Genomic DNA, 16,782 nt, shown 5'->3' on the forward strand with positions numbered 1-16,782 from the left:
AGCATCTGGTCAGCGGGGTGGTGGCACAGGAATCCTCATCTCTCCCATGTGGACATTCTCTCTTTTTCCCCTGACCCATCTGTCTATCTCCTCATTTGAATTCCATGCTGTCACAGTCACTAGCCCATTCAAGCTTAACATCCTTGTCATTTATCGCCCTCCAGGTTCCCTTGGAGAGTTCATCAATGAGCTTGACGCCTTGATAAGTTCCTTTCCTGAGGATGGCTCACCCCTCACAGTTCTGGGTGACTTTAACCTCCCTACGTCTGCCTTTGACTAATTTCTCTCTGCCTCCTTCATTCCACTCCTTTCCTCTTTTGACCTCACGTCCCCCCCTACTCACAAGGCAGGCAATACGCTTGACCTCATCTTTACTAGATGCTGTTCTTCTACTAATCTCACTGCAACTCCCCTCCATGTCTCCGACCACTACTTTGTATCATTTTCTCTCTCGCTCTCCTCCAACACTACTCACTCTGCCCCTACTCAGATGGTAATGCGCCGTCGCAACCTTCGCTCTCTCTCTCCCGCTACTCTCTCCTCTTCCATTCTATCATCTCTTCCCTCTGCTCAATCCTTCTCCCTCCAATCTCCTGATTCTGCCTTCTCAACCCTCCTCTCCTCCCTTTCTGCATCCTTTGACTCTCTATGTCCCCTATCCTCCCGGCCGGCTCGGTCCTCCCCTCCTGCTCCGTGGCTTGACGACTCATTGCGAGCTCACAGAACAGGGCTCCAGGCAGCCGAGCGGAAACGGAGGAAAACTAGACATGGCATCTATTCACTCCCTCCTCTCTACATTTTCTTCCTCTATTTATGCTGCTAAAGCCACTTTCTACCACTCTAAATTCCAAGCATCTGCCTCTAACCCTAGGAAGCTCTTTGCCACCTTCTCCTCCCTGCTGAATCCTCCTCCCCTCCTCCCTCTCTGTGGATGACTTCGTCAACAATTTTGAAAAGAAGGTTGACGACATCTGATCCTTGTTTGTTAAGTCAAATGACACTGCTGGTCCTGCTCACACTGCCCTACCCTATGCTTTTACTTCTTTCTCCCCTCTCTCTCCAGATGAAATCTTGTGACTTGTGACGGCCGGCCGCCCAACAACCTGCCCACTTGACCCTATCCCCTCCTCTCTTCTCCAGACCATCTCCGGTGACCTTCTCCCTTACCTCAACTCGCTCATCAACTCATCCTTGACCACTGGCTATGTCCCTTCCATCTTCAAGAGAGCGAGAGTTGCACCCCTTCTCAAAGAACCTACACTCGATCCCTCCAATGTCAACAACTACAGCCCAGTATCCCTTCTTTCTTTTCTCTCCAAAACTCTTGAGCGTGCCGTCTTTAGCCAACTCTCTTGCTATCTCTCTCAGAATGACCTTCTTGATTCAAACCAGTCAGGTTTCAAGACTGGTCATTCAACTGAGACTGCTCTTCTCTGTGTCACGGAGGCTCTCCACAGTGCTAAAGCTAACTCTCTCTCCTCTGCTCTTGTCCTTCTAGACCGGTCTGCTGCCTTTGATACTGTGAACCATCAGATCCGCCTCTCCACCCTCTCCAAGTTGGGCATCTCCGGCGCGGCTCACTCTTGGATTGCGTCCTACCTGACCGGTCGCTCCTACCAAGTGGCGTGGCGAGAATCTGTCTCCGCACCACATGCTCTCACCACTGGTGTCCCCCAGGGCTCAGTTCTAGGCCCTCTCCTATTCTCGCTATACACCAAGTCACTTGGCTCTGTCATATCCTCACATGGCCTCTCCTATCATTGCTACGCAGACGACACACAACTAATCTTCTCCTTTCTCCCTTCTGTTAACCAGGTGGCGAATCGCATCTCTGCATGTCTGGCAGACATATCAGTGTGGATGACGGATCACCACCTCAAGCTGAACCTCGGCAAGACAGAGCTGCTCTTCCTCCCGGGGAAGGACTGCCCGTTCCATGATCTCGCCATCATGGTTGACAACTCCGTTGTGTCGTCCTCCCAGAGTGCAAAGAGCCTTGGTGTGACCCTGGACAACACCCTGTCGTTCTCCGCTAACATCAAGGCGGTGACCCGATCCTGTAGGTTCATGCTCTACAACATTCGGAGAGTACGACCCTGCCTTACACAGGAAGCGGCACAGGTCCTAATCCATGCACTTGTCATCTCCCGTCTGGATTACTGCAACTCGCTGTTGGCTGGGCTCCCTGCCTGTGCCATTAAACCCCTACAACTCATCCAGAATGCCGCAGCCCGTCTGGTGTTCAACCTTCCCAAGTTCTCTCACGTCACCCCACTCCTCCGCACACACCACTGGCTTCCAGTTGAAGCTCGCATCTGCTACAAGACCATGGTGCTTGCCTACGGAGCTGTGAGGGGAACGGCACCTCCGTACCTTCAGGCTCTCATCAGTCCCTACACCCAAACGAGGGCATTGCATTCTTCTGGCCTGCTTGCCCCCCTACCTCTGCGGAAGCACAGTTCCCGCTCAGCCCAGTCAAAACTTTTCACTGCTCTGGCACCCCAATGGTGGAACAAGCTCCCTCACGACGCCAGGACAGCAGAGTCACTCACCACCTTCCGGAGACACTTGAAACCCCACCTCTTTAAGGAATACCTGGGATAGGATAAAGTAATCCTTCTACCCCCCCTTAAAAAAATATATATATATATATATATATATATATATATATATATATATATATATATATATATATATATATATATTGTAAAGTGGTTATTCCACTGGCTATAAGGTGAATGCACCAATTTGTAAGTCGCTCTGGATAAGAGCGTCTGCTAAATGACGTAAATGTAAATGTAAATATATACAGAGAATAGAGTCGCCCCGAGAATTGAACCCTGTAGCACCCCCATAGAGACTGCCAGAGGTCCAGACAACAGGTCCTCCGATTTGACACATTGAACTCTATCTGAGAAGTAGTTGGTGAACCAGGCGAGGCAGTCATTTGAGAAACCAAGGCTATTTAGTCTGCCAATAAGAATGCGGTGATTGACAGAGTCAAAGCCTTGGCCAGGTCGATGAAGACTGCTGCACAGTACTGTCTTTTATCGATCGCGGTTATTATATCGTTTAGGACCTTGAGCGTGGCTAAGGTGCACCCATGACCAGCTCGAAACCAGATTGCATAGCGGAGAAGGTACGGTGGGATTCAAAACGGTCGGTGATCTGTTTGTTAATTTGGCTTTCAAATACTTTCGAAAGGCAGGGCAGGATGGATATAGGTCTGTAACAGTTTGGATCTAGAGTGTCACCCCCTTTGAAGAGGGGGATGACCGCGGCAGCTTTCCAATCTCTGGGGATCTCAGACGATACGAAAGAGAGGTTGAACAGGCTAGTAATAGGGGTTGCGACAATTTCAGCAGCTAATTTTAGAAAGAAAGGGTCCAGATTGTCTAGCCCAGCTGATTTGTAGGGGTCCGGATTTAGCAGCTCTTTCCAGACATCAGCTATCTGAATTTGGGTGAAGGAGAAGCGGGGGGGCATGGGCAAGTTGCAGCGGAGGGTGCAGATCTGGTGGCCGGGGTAGGAGTAGCCGGGTGGAAAGCATGGCCAGCTGTAGCAAAATGCTTATTGAAATTCTCGATTATCGTAGATTTATCGGTGGTGACAGTGTTTCCTAGCCTCAGTGCAGTGGGTAGCTGAGAGGAGGTGCTCTTGGTCAAGGGCAGTCAAGTCTGGGGTGAACCAGGGGCTATATCTGTTCTTAGTTCTGAATTATTTGAATGGAGCATGCTTATTTAAGATGGAGAGGAAAGCACTTTTGAAAAACATCCAGGCATCCTCTACTGACGGAATGAGGTCAATATCCATCCAGGATACCCGGGTAGGTCAATTAGAAAGGCCTGCTCGCTGATGTGTTTTAGGGAGCGTTTGACCGTGATGAGGGGTGGTCGTTTGACCGCGCACCCATTACGGACGCAGGCAATGAGGCAGTGATCGCTGAGATCCTGGTTGAAGACAGTGGAGGTGTATTTAGAGGGTAAATTAGTCAGGATGATATCTATGAGAGTGCCCATGTTTACGGATTTAGGGTTGTACCTGGTAGGTTCCTTGATGATTTGTGTAAGATTGAGGGCATCTAGTTTCGATTGTAGGACGGCCGGGGTGTTAAGCATATCCCAGTTTAGGTCACCAAGCAGTATGAGGATAGATGGTGGGCAAGCAATTCACATATGGTGTCCAGGGCACAACTGGGGGCTGAGGGGGGTCTGTAGCAAGCAGCAACAGTGAGAGACATTTCTGGAAAGGTGGATTTTTAGAAGTAGAAGCTCAAACTGTTTGGGCACAGACCTGGATAGTATGACAGAGCTCTGCAGGCTATCTCTACAGTAGATTGCAACTCCGCCCCCTTTGGCAGTTCTATCTAAACGGAAAATGTTGTAGTTCGGAATGGACATTTCTGAATTTTTGGTGGCCTTCCTAAGCCAAGATTCAGACACTGCTAGAACATCAGGATTGGCAGAGTGTGCTAACGCAGTGAATAACTCAAACTTGGGGAGGAGACTTCTGATGTTAACATGCAAGAAACCAAGGCTTTTACGGTTACAGAAGTCAACAAATGATAGCGCCTGGGGGGTAGGAGTGGTACTGGGGGCTACAGGGCCTGGGTTAACCTCTACATCACCAGAGGAACAGAGGAGAATACGGCTAAAGGCTTTAAGAACTGGTCTTCTAGTGCGTTGGGTACAGAGAAGAGGGGCAGATTTCCGGGCGTTGTAGAAATTATTCAGGGCATTATGTACAGACAAGGATATGGAAGAATATGAGTACAGTGGAGGTACACCTAAGCATTGGGTAACTATGAAAGAGATAGCATCACTGGAGGTACCAATTGAGCCGGTCTCCACGTGTATGGGGGGTGGGACAAAGGAGCTCTCTGAGGCTGGTTGAGCTGAACTTGGGGCTCTACAGTGAAATTGTATAATAAGAACTAACCCAAACAGCAAATGGCTAGGCATATTGACATGGGAGAGAGGCATAACGCAATCACAGGTGTTATTCGAGAGGGCTAAGACAACAACTGGTAATGGCGACGAAAGTTTGGGCTGAGGCTAAACAGATAAACAGGATGGGGTACCGTGTAAAGGAACAGTCCAGCAGGCATTAGCTGTGTAGCTGAGTGATCATAAGGTCCAGTGAACAGCACTAAGTAAGTATGGGAGCAGATCGTAGGCTGCTAAAGCACAGGCGAGCTGTTGATTGCATATGCTAGCGGGCCGGGGCTAGCAGATGGATATTCGTGGTTGTCGCAACGGGAAGCCTGTTGAAACCAAATCAGACGATTACGTCGGCAGACCAGTCGTGATGGATCAGTGGGGTTTCGTGTCAACACTAGGAGGTCCCGTCCGGTTGACAGAGAGGTAGATAGCCGGGAGCTGGGCCTGGCTCGAGGCTAGTTCAAGGCTAACTGGGGCTAGCTTCGGACAGTGGGGATTAGCCAACAACAACAACAACAGCCACGCGGTTGCAGCTAGCTAGTTGCAATAATCCTGTGTTAAGGTCCAGTGATTCCGGCAGAAAATCCAATATGCTCTGGCTCGATAGCGTGATGTGCAGACTGTGCAGACTGGCTGATAATTGTCCAGGCTAGAGCTGGCTGGTAGGTAGTGCAGGCCACGGACAATGGTGAAGACCACTAACGGTGGCTAGTAGCAAGTAGCTAGTTAGCTGGATAGCTGGCTAGTTTCAGCCAGAGGTTCTGGATAAAATTAATAATAGAATCCGTTCCACATTGGGTGAGGCGGGTTGCAGGAAAGTATATTTAGTTAACGGATGGAAAGTGAGATTGAGAAATATATACGAAAATATATACGAAAAATACAAAAAACAACAAAAAACAGGCTATTTACATGAGGACACTATAGAAAACACGAACACACTGCTACGCCATCTTGGAATCTCAGGAATTCCAATGGCACATTGTGTTTGGTAATCCAAGCAAAACACCAGTCTCAACGTCAATAGTGAAGAGGCGACTCCGGGATGCTGACCTTCTAGTCAGAGTTGCAAAGAAAAAGCCATATCAGACTGGCCAATAAAAAGAAAAGATTATGATGGGCTGTCTGAGATATGGCTTTTTCTTTGCAACTCTGCCTAGAAGGTCAGCATCCCGGAGTCGCCTCTTCACTGTTGACGTTGAGACTGGTGTTTTGCGGGTACTATTTAATGAAGCTGCCAGTTGAGGACCTGTGAGGTGCCAGTTTCTCAAACTAGACACTCTAATGTATTTGTCCTCTTGCTCAGTTTTGCACCGGGGCCTCCCACTCCTCTTTCTATTCTGGTTAGAGACAGTTTGTGCTGTTCTGTGAAGGGAGTGGTACACAGCGTTGTACGAGATCTTCAGTTTCTTGGCAATTTCTCGCATAGAATAGCCTTCATTTCTCAGAACAAGAATAGACTGACGAGTTTCAGAAGAAAGTTCTTTGTTTCTGGCCATTTTGAGCCTGTAATCGAACCCACAATTGCTGATGCTCCAGATACTCAACTAGTCTCAAGAAGGCAATTTTTATTGCGTCTTTAATCAGCACAACAGTTTTCAGCTGTGCTAACATAATTGAAAAAGGGTTTTCTAATGCTCAATTAGCCTTTTAAAATGATAAACTTGGATTAGCAAACACAACGTGCCATTGGAACACAGGACTGATGGTTGCTGATAATGGGCCTCTGTACGCCTATATAGATAATCCATAAAAAATCAGCCGTTTCCAGCTACAATAGCCATTTACAACATTAACAATGTCTACACTGTATTTCTGATCAATTTGATGTTATGTTAAAGGACAAAAAAAGTGCTTTTCTTTCGAAAACAAGGATATTTCTAAGTGACCCCAAACTTTTTAACGGTAGTGTATATCGCTGAATCTACAAAGCAGATGGCCTTCGACATAAGAGGTTTGAAAATATCTGATAAACTTTGATTTTAGAGTATAACACAGCTGATCTAGGGGGAGGGGTTCATTAGGTGAACAGGGACCCACCGGGCAGGTTCTCGTGCTCATGCTTCTTTAGGTGGCGGTCCAGGTTGGTCTGCTGGCCGAAGCAGCGGTTGCACAGGTGACACTTGAAGGGCTTCTCCTTGTTGTGGATGTTGCGCACGTGCCGCTGGAGGTTGGAGGAGATGCTGAACGAGCGGTCACAGTATTTACACCTGGGAGGAGAGAGAGGGAGGGACGGAGATGTTTCTGTATTTGCTCGAAAGATGGAAGTGAATTGCATTATATCTAACTGGATTGAAAGAGAGAGAGAAATAAATGGAAAAGGATAGAGAGAAAGAGAAAGAGGAGAGGGAAGCAGAAAGAGAGAGAAAGGAGAGGAGAGGTAGAGAGGGGCAAGACAGGCAGGGAGAAGGAGTGAGCTTGGGAGGCAGAGAGAACGAGAAATAAAGGGTGAACGAACATTGGTAAAGTAAAAGAGAGGTGGTCTAAATGTTGCAATGGTCATTACAATTGTAAAACGTTTTTAAAAAATTCTAGTAAATACAACATCTGGACAATGGATGAAGATACTCCAAACTTAAAAAAAAAAAATAATCCATCAGGTAGAGACTGTTTTATAGCACATAAAACATTTTACTGGCACGGACAAATAATGGAGTTCAGGGATTTTAGTGGGAATTCAGGTATTCAATTTATTGTAAAAAATATTTTGGCACTCATATATACAGTGGGAAGAACAAGTATTTGATACACTGCCGATTTTGCAGGTTTTCCTACTTACAAAGCATGTAGAGGTCTGTAATTACACTTCAACTGTGAGAGACGGAATCTAAAACAAAAATCCAGAAAATCACATTGTATGATTTTAAAGTAATTAATTTGCATTTTATTGCATGACATAAGTTTTTGATCACCTAGCAACCAGTAAGAATTCCAGCTCTCACAGACCTGTTAGTTTTTCTTTAAGAAGCCCTCCTGTTCTCCACTCATTACCTGTATTAACTGCACCTGTTTGAACTCGTTACCTGTATAAAAGACACCTGTCCACACACTCAATCAAACAGACTCCAACCTCTCCACAATGGCCAAGACCAGAGAGCTGTGTAAGGACATCAGGGATAAAATTGTAGACCTGCACAAGGCTGGGATGGGCTACAGGACAATAGGCAAGCAGCTTGGTGAGAAGGCAACAACTGTTGGCGCAATTATTAGAAAATGGAAGAAGTTCAAGATGACAGTCAATCACCCTCGGTCTGGGGCTCCATGCAAGATCTCACCTCGTGGGGCATCAATGATCATGAGGAAGGTGAGGGATCAACCCAGAACTACACGGCAGGACCTGGTCAATGACCTGAAGAGAGCTGGGACCACAGTCTCAAAGAAAACCATTAGTAACACACTACGCCGTTATGGATTAAAATCCTGCAGCGCACGCAAGGTCCCCCTGCTCAAGCCAGCGCATGTCCAGGCCCGTCTGAAGTTTGCCAATGACCATCTGGATGATCCAGAGGAGGAATGGGAGAAGGTCATGTGGTCTGATGAGACAAAAAGAGCTTTTTGGTCTAAACTCCACTCGCCGTGTTTGGAGGAAGAAGAAGGATGAGTACAACCCCAAGAACACCATCCCAACCGTGAAGCATGGAGGTGGAAACATCATTCTTTGGGGATGCTTTTCTGCAAAGGGGACAGGACGACTGCACCGTATTGAGGGGAGGATGGATAGGGCCATGTATCGCGAGATCTTGGCCAACAACCTCTTTCCCTCAGTAAGAGCATTGAAGATGGGTCATGGCTGGGTCTTCCAGCATGACAACGACCCGAAACACACAGCCAGGGCAACTAAGGAGTGGCTCCGTAAGAAGCATCTCAAGGTCCTGGAGAGGCCTAGCCAGTCTCCAGACCTGAACCCAATAGAAAATCTTTGGAGGGAGCTGAAAGTCCGTATTGCCCAGCGACAGCCCCGAAACCTGAAGGATCTGGAGAAGGTCTGTATGGAGGAGTGGGCCAAAATCCCTGCTGTAGTGTGTGCAAACCTGGTCAAGACCTACAGGAAACGTATAATCTCTGTAATTGCAAACAAAGGTTTCTGTACCAAATATTAAGTTCTGCTTTTCTGATGTATCAAATACTTATGTCATGCAATAAAATGCAAATTAATTACTTTAAAATCATTCAATGTGTTTTTCTGGATTTTTGTTTTAGATTCCGTCTTTCACAGTTGAAGTGTACCTATGATAAAAATTACAGACCTCTACATGCTTTGTAAGTAGGAAAACCTGCAAAATCGGCAGTGTATCAAATACTTGTTCTCCCCACTGTATGTATACATTTTCTAATGGTATCAGGTATGTCTTTTATATTTTGTGTTAAAATAAACAAAATTATATGTGCCTAATTTGCAAAAATACACTGGGTGTATTTGCATATATGAAACATTAACATAAAGGGATGGAACAGGACTGCAACCACAAAAACATCCTCTGTCTAGGCCTACCTGCAGTCACCTGAGATGTCTAGACTGCTCCATTAATTACTGTTGTTGTCAAGTTCTGTTGCATAATTCAACAAGTGTGTCAATAGCAGGATACCCTCGGATTAAAAATCAACAGGCTTGGCTCTAGATTACACTTATCTATACATACTTTACATTGTTTGCCAGAGCAGACATAATATCACTATAATCCGAGTGTTCATTTTTGGAAGTTGCTTTCATTTCAGCGCATCTAATTTGTAAACATTTCAACTGTATCAAATTATTACACCCATCAAAAGAAAGTTATCTGACTAAGCTTTAGCGTTCTTATTGATGCAATTGAAATACAATGTATCAAACTGAGCCCATTTCAGCCATTACCAGGGTGTGTTTGACAGGTCATTACAAACATTTCCATGGTCACAACGTTAACGGAAAAAACGGCATGCACAAACACGAGTATGAAAGAGTCACAGGAGTAAAAGAAAGCAATCAATCCAGCGAGATTTAAATGAAAAGTGGATTTTGCACCCCTCAAACACAGGAAATAGATGGCTGATAAACACAGAACCACAGGTGGGCAGTGCATGCGCATTGGTACTAAATGAGTGGCCTGTTCCAGTGTGTAAACAACAGTAATGACCCAGAATGCTTCAGTCTAAACACTGTGGGCAACATCACTGTTCATCTACTATGGACTTTTCTACATGGACACACTTGTCACTGCAGCACTGACACACAAACATCAGTGGCAGTCGGTGCCGTTTAAGATGAGGTAGGTTGCTTATAGTTTTCATGAGCATGGCCTTATTTCTATTTGTATTTATTACGGATCCCCAGCAGCTACTCTTCCTGGGGTCCAAACACATTAAGGCACTTACATCACACATAAAATAAAAGATAAAACAGTACATCCTATAACATTATTACACCACCACATATCTACAATATATAATGTATAATACCACCATACAACAATATTACAATGTGCGTGTGTGTAGAGTGTGTGTACAAAAAAATCCAAGATGGCGTAGTAGTGCAGTCCTGTTTTTGTCGTGTGTCTGTAAATAGCCTGTAAATACCCTGTTTTTTTGTATTTTTCGTACATATTTCCCTATCAGACTTTTCATCCTTCTACAAAATATACTTTCCTGCAACCCGCCTCACTCAATGTGGAACGGATTCTATTATTGACTTACCTTTTTATCTAGAATCTCAAGTTGAAACTAGCTAGCCAGCTAACTAGCTACTTGCTATTAGCCACAGTTAGCGGTATTTCACCCAGAACATTGGATTTTTCTGCCTGAATAATTTAATCACTGGACATTAATCACCGGATCGCAACTAGCTAGCCGCAACCGAATGGATGTTGCTGTTTGGCTAATCACCACTGCCCCCGATGCAAGCACCAGTTAGCCTCGAGCTAGCCTAGAGCCAGGCCCATATCCCGGCTATCTACCTCTCGGTCTACCGGACGGGACCACATAGTGTTGACACGGAGCCCCGCCGATCCTACACGACTGGTCTGCCGACGAAATCGTCTGATGTGGTTACAACAGGCTTCCCGTTACGACGTCGACCACGAAGATTCCATCTGCTAGCCCCGGCCCGCTAGCACACGCTAGCCGTGGCTTCTTGCTAGCTAGTGCTTTAGCAGCCCCCGAACTACCTCCGAACTATCCTATTGCTGTTCACCGGACCTTATGATAACTCAGCTACACAGCTGATGTCTGCTGGACTGCTCCTTTTTACGGTACCGCATCCTGTTTATGTTTAGCCTCAGCCCAAACTGTGTCGTCATTACCGGCTGTTGTCTTAGCTCTCTCAAATTACACCTTTGATTGCTTTATGCCTCTCTCCCATGTCAATATGGCTTGCTTATTGCTGTTTCGGTTATTTCTAATTGTACTATTTCACTGTAGATCCCCCAGCCCAGCTAAACCTGCCTCAGCGAGCTCCTTTGTCCCACGCCCCATACGCGCGGAGACCGACTCAATCGGTGCCTCCAGTGATGCTATCTCTTTCATTGTTACCCAACGCTTAGGTTTACCTCCACTTTACTCATATCCTTCCATATCCTTGTCTGTACATAATGACATGAATCTTTTCTACAACGCCCGGAAATCTGCCCCCTTTATTCTATGTACCCAACGCACTAGAAGACCAGTTCTTAAAGCCTTTAGCCATATCCTTATTCTAGTCCTCCTCTGTTCCTCTGGTGATGTAGAGGCTAACCCAGGCCCTGCAGCCCTCAGTATCACTCCTACTCCCCAGGCGCTATCATTTGTTGACTTCTGTAATCGCAAAAGCCTTGGTTTCTTGCTTGTTAATATCAGAAGTCTACTTCCTAAGTTTGAGTTATTCACTGCGTTAGCACACTCCGCCAACCCTGATGTTCTAGCAGTGTCTGAATCCTGGCTTAGGAAGGCCACCAAAAATTCTGAAATTTCCATCCCCAACTATAACATTTTCCGTCTAGATAGAACTGCCAAAGGGGGTGGAGTTGCAATCTACTGTAGAGATAGCCTGCAGAGCTCTATCATACTATCCAGGTCTGTGCCCAAACAGTTTGAGCTTCTACTTCTAAAAATCCACCTTTCCAGAAATAAGTCTCTCACTGTTGCCGCTTGCTACCGACCCCCTTCAGCCCCCAGCTGTGCCCTGGACACCATATGTGAATTGATTGCCCCCCCATTTATCCTCAGAGTTCGTACTGCTTGGTGACCTAAATTGGGATATGCTTAACACCCCGGCCATCCTACAATCCAAACTAGATGCCCTCAATCTCACACAAATTATCAACGAACCTACCAGGTACAACCCTAAATCCGTAAACATGGGTACACTCATAGATATCATCCTGACTAACTTACCCTCTAAATACACCTCTGCTGTCTTAAACCAGGATCTCAGCGATCACTGCCTTATTGCCTGCGTCCGTAACGGGTCCGCGGTCAAACGACCACCCCTCATCACTGTCAAACGCTCCCTAAAACACTTTAGTGAGCAGGCCTTCCTAATTGACCTGGCCCAGGTATCCTGGATGGATATAGATCTCATTATGTCAGTAGAGGATGCCTGGTTGTTCTTTAAAAGTAATTTCCTCTTAATCTTCAATAAACATGCCCCATTCAAAAAATACAGAACTAAGAACAGATATAGCCCCTGGTTCTCCTAAGACTTGACTGCCCTTGACCAGCACAAAAACATCCTGTGGCGTATTGCATTAGCATCAAATAGCCCCCGCGATATGCAACTTTTGAGGGAAGTTAGGAACCAATATACACAAGCAGTCAGGAAAGCAAAGGCTAACTTTTTCAAACAGAAATTTGCATCCTGTAGCACTAACTCCAAAAAGTTTTGGGACACTGTAAAGTCCATGGAGAATAAGAGCACTTCCTCCCAGCTGCCCACTGCACTGAGGCTAGGAAACACTATCACCACCGATAAATCTACAATAATCGAGAATTTCAACAAGCATTTTGCTACGGCTGGCCATGCTTTCCACCTGGCTACCACTACCCCGGCCACCAACTCTGCCCCCCCTGCTTCTCCTTCACACAAATTCAGACAGCTGATGTTCTGAAAGAGCTGCAAAATCTGGACCCCTACAAATCAGCTGGGCTAGACAATCTGGACCCTTTCTTTCTAAAACTAGCCGCCGAAATTGTCGCAACCCCTATTACTAGCCTGTTCAACCTCTCTTTCATAACGTCTGAGATCCCCAGAGATTGGAAAGCTGCCGCGGTCATCCCCCTCTTCAAAGGGGGTGACACTCTAGATCCAAACTGTTACAGACCTATATCCATCCTGCCCTGCCTTTCGAAAGTATTTGAAAGCCAAGTTAACAAACAGATCACCGACCATTTCGAATCCCACCGTACCTTCTCCGCTATGCAATCCGGTTTCCGAGCTGGTCATGGGTGCACTTCAGCCACGCTCAAGGTCCTAAACGATATTATAACCGCGATCGATAATAGACAGTACTGTGCAGCCGTCTTCATCGACCTGGCCAAGGCTTTCGACTCTGTCAACCACCGCATTCTTATTGGCAGACTAAATAGCCTTGGTTTCTCAAATGACTGCCTCGCCTGTTTCACCAACTACTTCTCAGATAGAGTTCAATGTGTCAAATCGGAGGGACTGTTGTCTGGACCTATGGCAGTCTCTATGGGGGTGCCACAGGGTTCAATTCTTGGGCCGACTCTTTTCTCCGTGTATATCAATGAAAAACACAAATGTAGGTTTTAACTACATATCAATGATGTCGCTCTTGCTGCTGGTGACTCTCAGATCCACCTCTACGCAGACGACACCATTTTATATACATCTGGCCCTTCATTGGACACTGTGTTAACAAACCTCCAAACGAGCTTCAATGCCATACAACACTCCTTCAGTAGCCTCCAACTGCTCTTAAATACTAGTAAAACTAAATGCATGCTCTTCAATTGAACGCTGCTGGCACCCGCCCACCCGACTAGAATCACTACTCTCGACGGGTCTGACCTAGAGTATGTGGACAACTACAAATACCTATGTGTCTGGTTAGACTGTAAACTCTCCTTCCAGACTCACATTAAGAATCTCCAATCCAAAGTTAAATCTAGAATCGGTTTCCTATTTCGCAACAAAGCCTCCTTCACTCATGCTGCCAAACATGCCCTCGTAAAACTGACTATCCTACCGATCCTTGACTTCGGCGATGTCATTTACAAAATAGCCTCCAACACTCTACTCAGCAAATTGGATGTAGTCTATCACAGTGCCATCCGTTTTGTCTCCAAAGCCCCATACACTACCCACCACTGTGACCTGTACGCTCTTGTTGGCTGGTCCTCACTATATGTTTGTCGTCAAACCCACTGGCTCCAGGCCATCTATAAATCACTGCTAGGCAAATCCCCGCCTTATCTTAGCTCATTGGTCACCATAGCAGCACCCACCCGTAGTCTGCGCTCCAGCAGGTATATCTCACTGGTCATCCCCAAAGCCAACACCTCCTTTGGCCGCCATTCCTTCCAGTTCTCTGCTGCCAATGACTGGAACGAATTGCAAAAATCTCTGAAGCTGAAGACACTTATCTCCCTCACTAACTTTAAGCATCAGTTGTCAGAGCACCTTACCGATCACTGCACCTGTACATAGCGCATCTGAAATTAGCCCACCCAACTACCTCATCCCTATATTGTTATTTATTTTGCTCTTTTGCACCCCAGTATCTCTATTCGCACATAATCTCTTGCACATCTAGCATTCCAGTGTTAATACTATTTGTAATTATTTTGCACTATAGCCTATTTATTGCCTTACCTCCATAACTTGCTACATTTGCAATATATATTTTCTGTTGTATTTTTTGACTTTATGTTTTCTTACCCCATATGTAACTCTGTGTTGTTGTTTTTATCGCACTGCTTTGCTTTATCTTGGCCAGGTCGCAGTTGTAAATGAGAACTTGGCTTACCTGGTTAAATAAAGGTGAAATATATATATTTTTTTAATAGCGTTTGTGTTCGTATGCATGTGTCTGTACATGTGTACATGTGTGTGTGTCTCTCATATGTGTCTGTTTTTTAATCTGCTTGCATCAGTTACATGATGTGGAATAGTTCCATGTAGTCATTGCTCTATGTAGTACTGTGCGCCTCCCATAATCTGTTCTGGACTTGGCGATTGTGAAGAGACCTCTGGTGGCATGTTTTGTGGGGTATGCATGGGTGTCCGAGCTGTGTGCTAGTAGTTTAAACAGATAGCTCGGTGCATTCAGCTTGTCAACACTTCTTACAAAAACAAGTAGTGATGAACAGACATCTCCCCATCTTAGCTACTGTTGTATCTACATGTATGGACCAAGACAGTTTACTATCCAGGGTTACTCCAAGCAGTTTAGTCACCTCAACTTGGTCAATTTCCATATTATTCATTACAATATTTAGTTGAGGTTTAGTGAATGATTTGTCCTAAATACAATGCTTTTAGTTTTTGAAATATTTAGGACTAACTTATTCCTTGCTACCTATTCTGAAACTAACTGCAGCTCTTTGTTAAGTGTTGCAGTCATTTCAGTCGCTGTAGTAGCTGATGTTTATAGTGTTGAGTCATCCGCATACATAGACACAATGGCTTTACTCCAAGCCAGTGGCATGTCGTTACTCAAGATTGAAAAAAGTAAGTGGCCCAGACAGTTGCCCTTGGGAATTCCTAATTCTACCTGGATTATGTTGGCGAGGCTTCCATTAAAGAACACACTCTGTGTTCTGTTAGACAGGTAACTCTTTATCTACAACATAGCAGGGGATGTAAAGCCATAACACATACAGTGCATTCAGAAATTATTCAGACCCCTTAACTTTTTCCAAGTTTTGATACGTTACAGCCTTATTCTAAAATGGATACATTTTTTTTTTCTCATCAATCTACACACAATACCCCACAATGACAAAGCAACAACACGTTAAGAAATGTTTGCAAATATATTAAAAATAAAACACAGTAATACCTTATTTACATAAGTATTCAAACCCTTTGCTATGAAACTCAAAATTGAGCTCAGGTTTCCATTGATCATCCTTGAGATGTTTCTACAATTTGATTGGAGTCCACCTGTGGTAAATTCTATTGATTGAACATGATTTGGAAAGGCACACACCTGTCTATATAAGGTCCCACAGTTGACAGGGCATGTCAAAGCCAAAACCAAGCCATGAGGTCGAAGGAATTGTCTGTAGAGCTCTGAGACGGGATTGTGTCGAGGCACAGATCTGGGGAAGTGTACAAAAACATTTCTGCAGCATTGAAGCTCCCCAAGAACACGGTGGCCTCCATCATTCTTAAATAGAAGAAGTTTGGAACCCTAAGACTCTTCCTAGAGCTGGCTGCCCAGCAAAACTGAGCAATCGGGGGAGAAGGGCCTTGGTCAGGGAGGTGACCAAGAACCCGATGATTACTCTGACAGAGCTCTAGAGTTCCTCTGTGGAGATGGGATAACCTTCCAGAAGGACAACCATCTCTGCACTGCTCCACCAATCAGGCCTTTATGGTAGAGTGGCTAGACGGAAGTCACTCCTAAGTAAATGGCACATGACAGCCCACTTGGATTCTCTGGTCTGATGAAACCAAGACTTAACTCTTTGGCCTGAATGCCAAGAGTCACGTCTGGAGGAAACCTGGCACCATCCCTACGGTGAAGCATGGTGGTGGCAGCATTATGCTGTGGGGATGTTTTTCAGCGGCAGGGACTGGGAGACTAGTCAGGATCAAGGGAAAGATGAATGGAACAAAGTACAGAGAGATCCTTGATGAAAACCAGCTCCAGAGTGCTCAGGACCTCAGACTGGACAATGACCCTAAGCACACAGCCAAGAGCCC

The 16,782-nt window shown here is 45.5% G+C and overlaps 1 protein-coding gene across 2 annotated transcripts in view; it reads right to left on the reverse strand.

Moving 5' to 3' along the window:
• Positions 1–16,782, reverse strand: part of LOC121545990 (histone-lysine N-methyltransferase PRDM16-like) — a 435,559-nt gene that overhangs the window by 16,978 nt on the left and 401,799 nt on the right. For both annotated transcript variants that reach the window (XM_045209418.1, XM_045209419.1), the window contains exon 13: positions 6,981–7,150. In XM_045209418.1, coding sequence (XP_045065353.1) covers positions 6,981–7,150 — 170 coding nt within the window. The remainder of the gene's footprint in view (positions 1–6,980; positions 7,151–16,782) is intronic.

The sequence above is a fragment of the Coregonus clupeaformis genome, chromosome 30, assembly GCF_020615455.1.
Source record: "Coregonus clupeaformis isolate EN_2021a chromosome 30, ASM2061545v1, whole genome shotgun sequence".
NCBI lineage: Eukaryota > Metazoa > Chordata > Actinopteri > Salmoniformes > Salmonidae > Coregonus > Coregonus clupeaformis.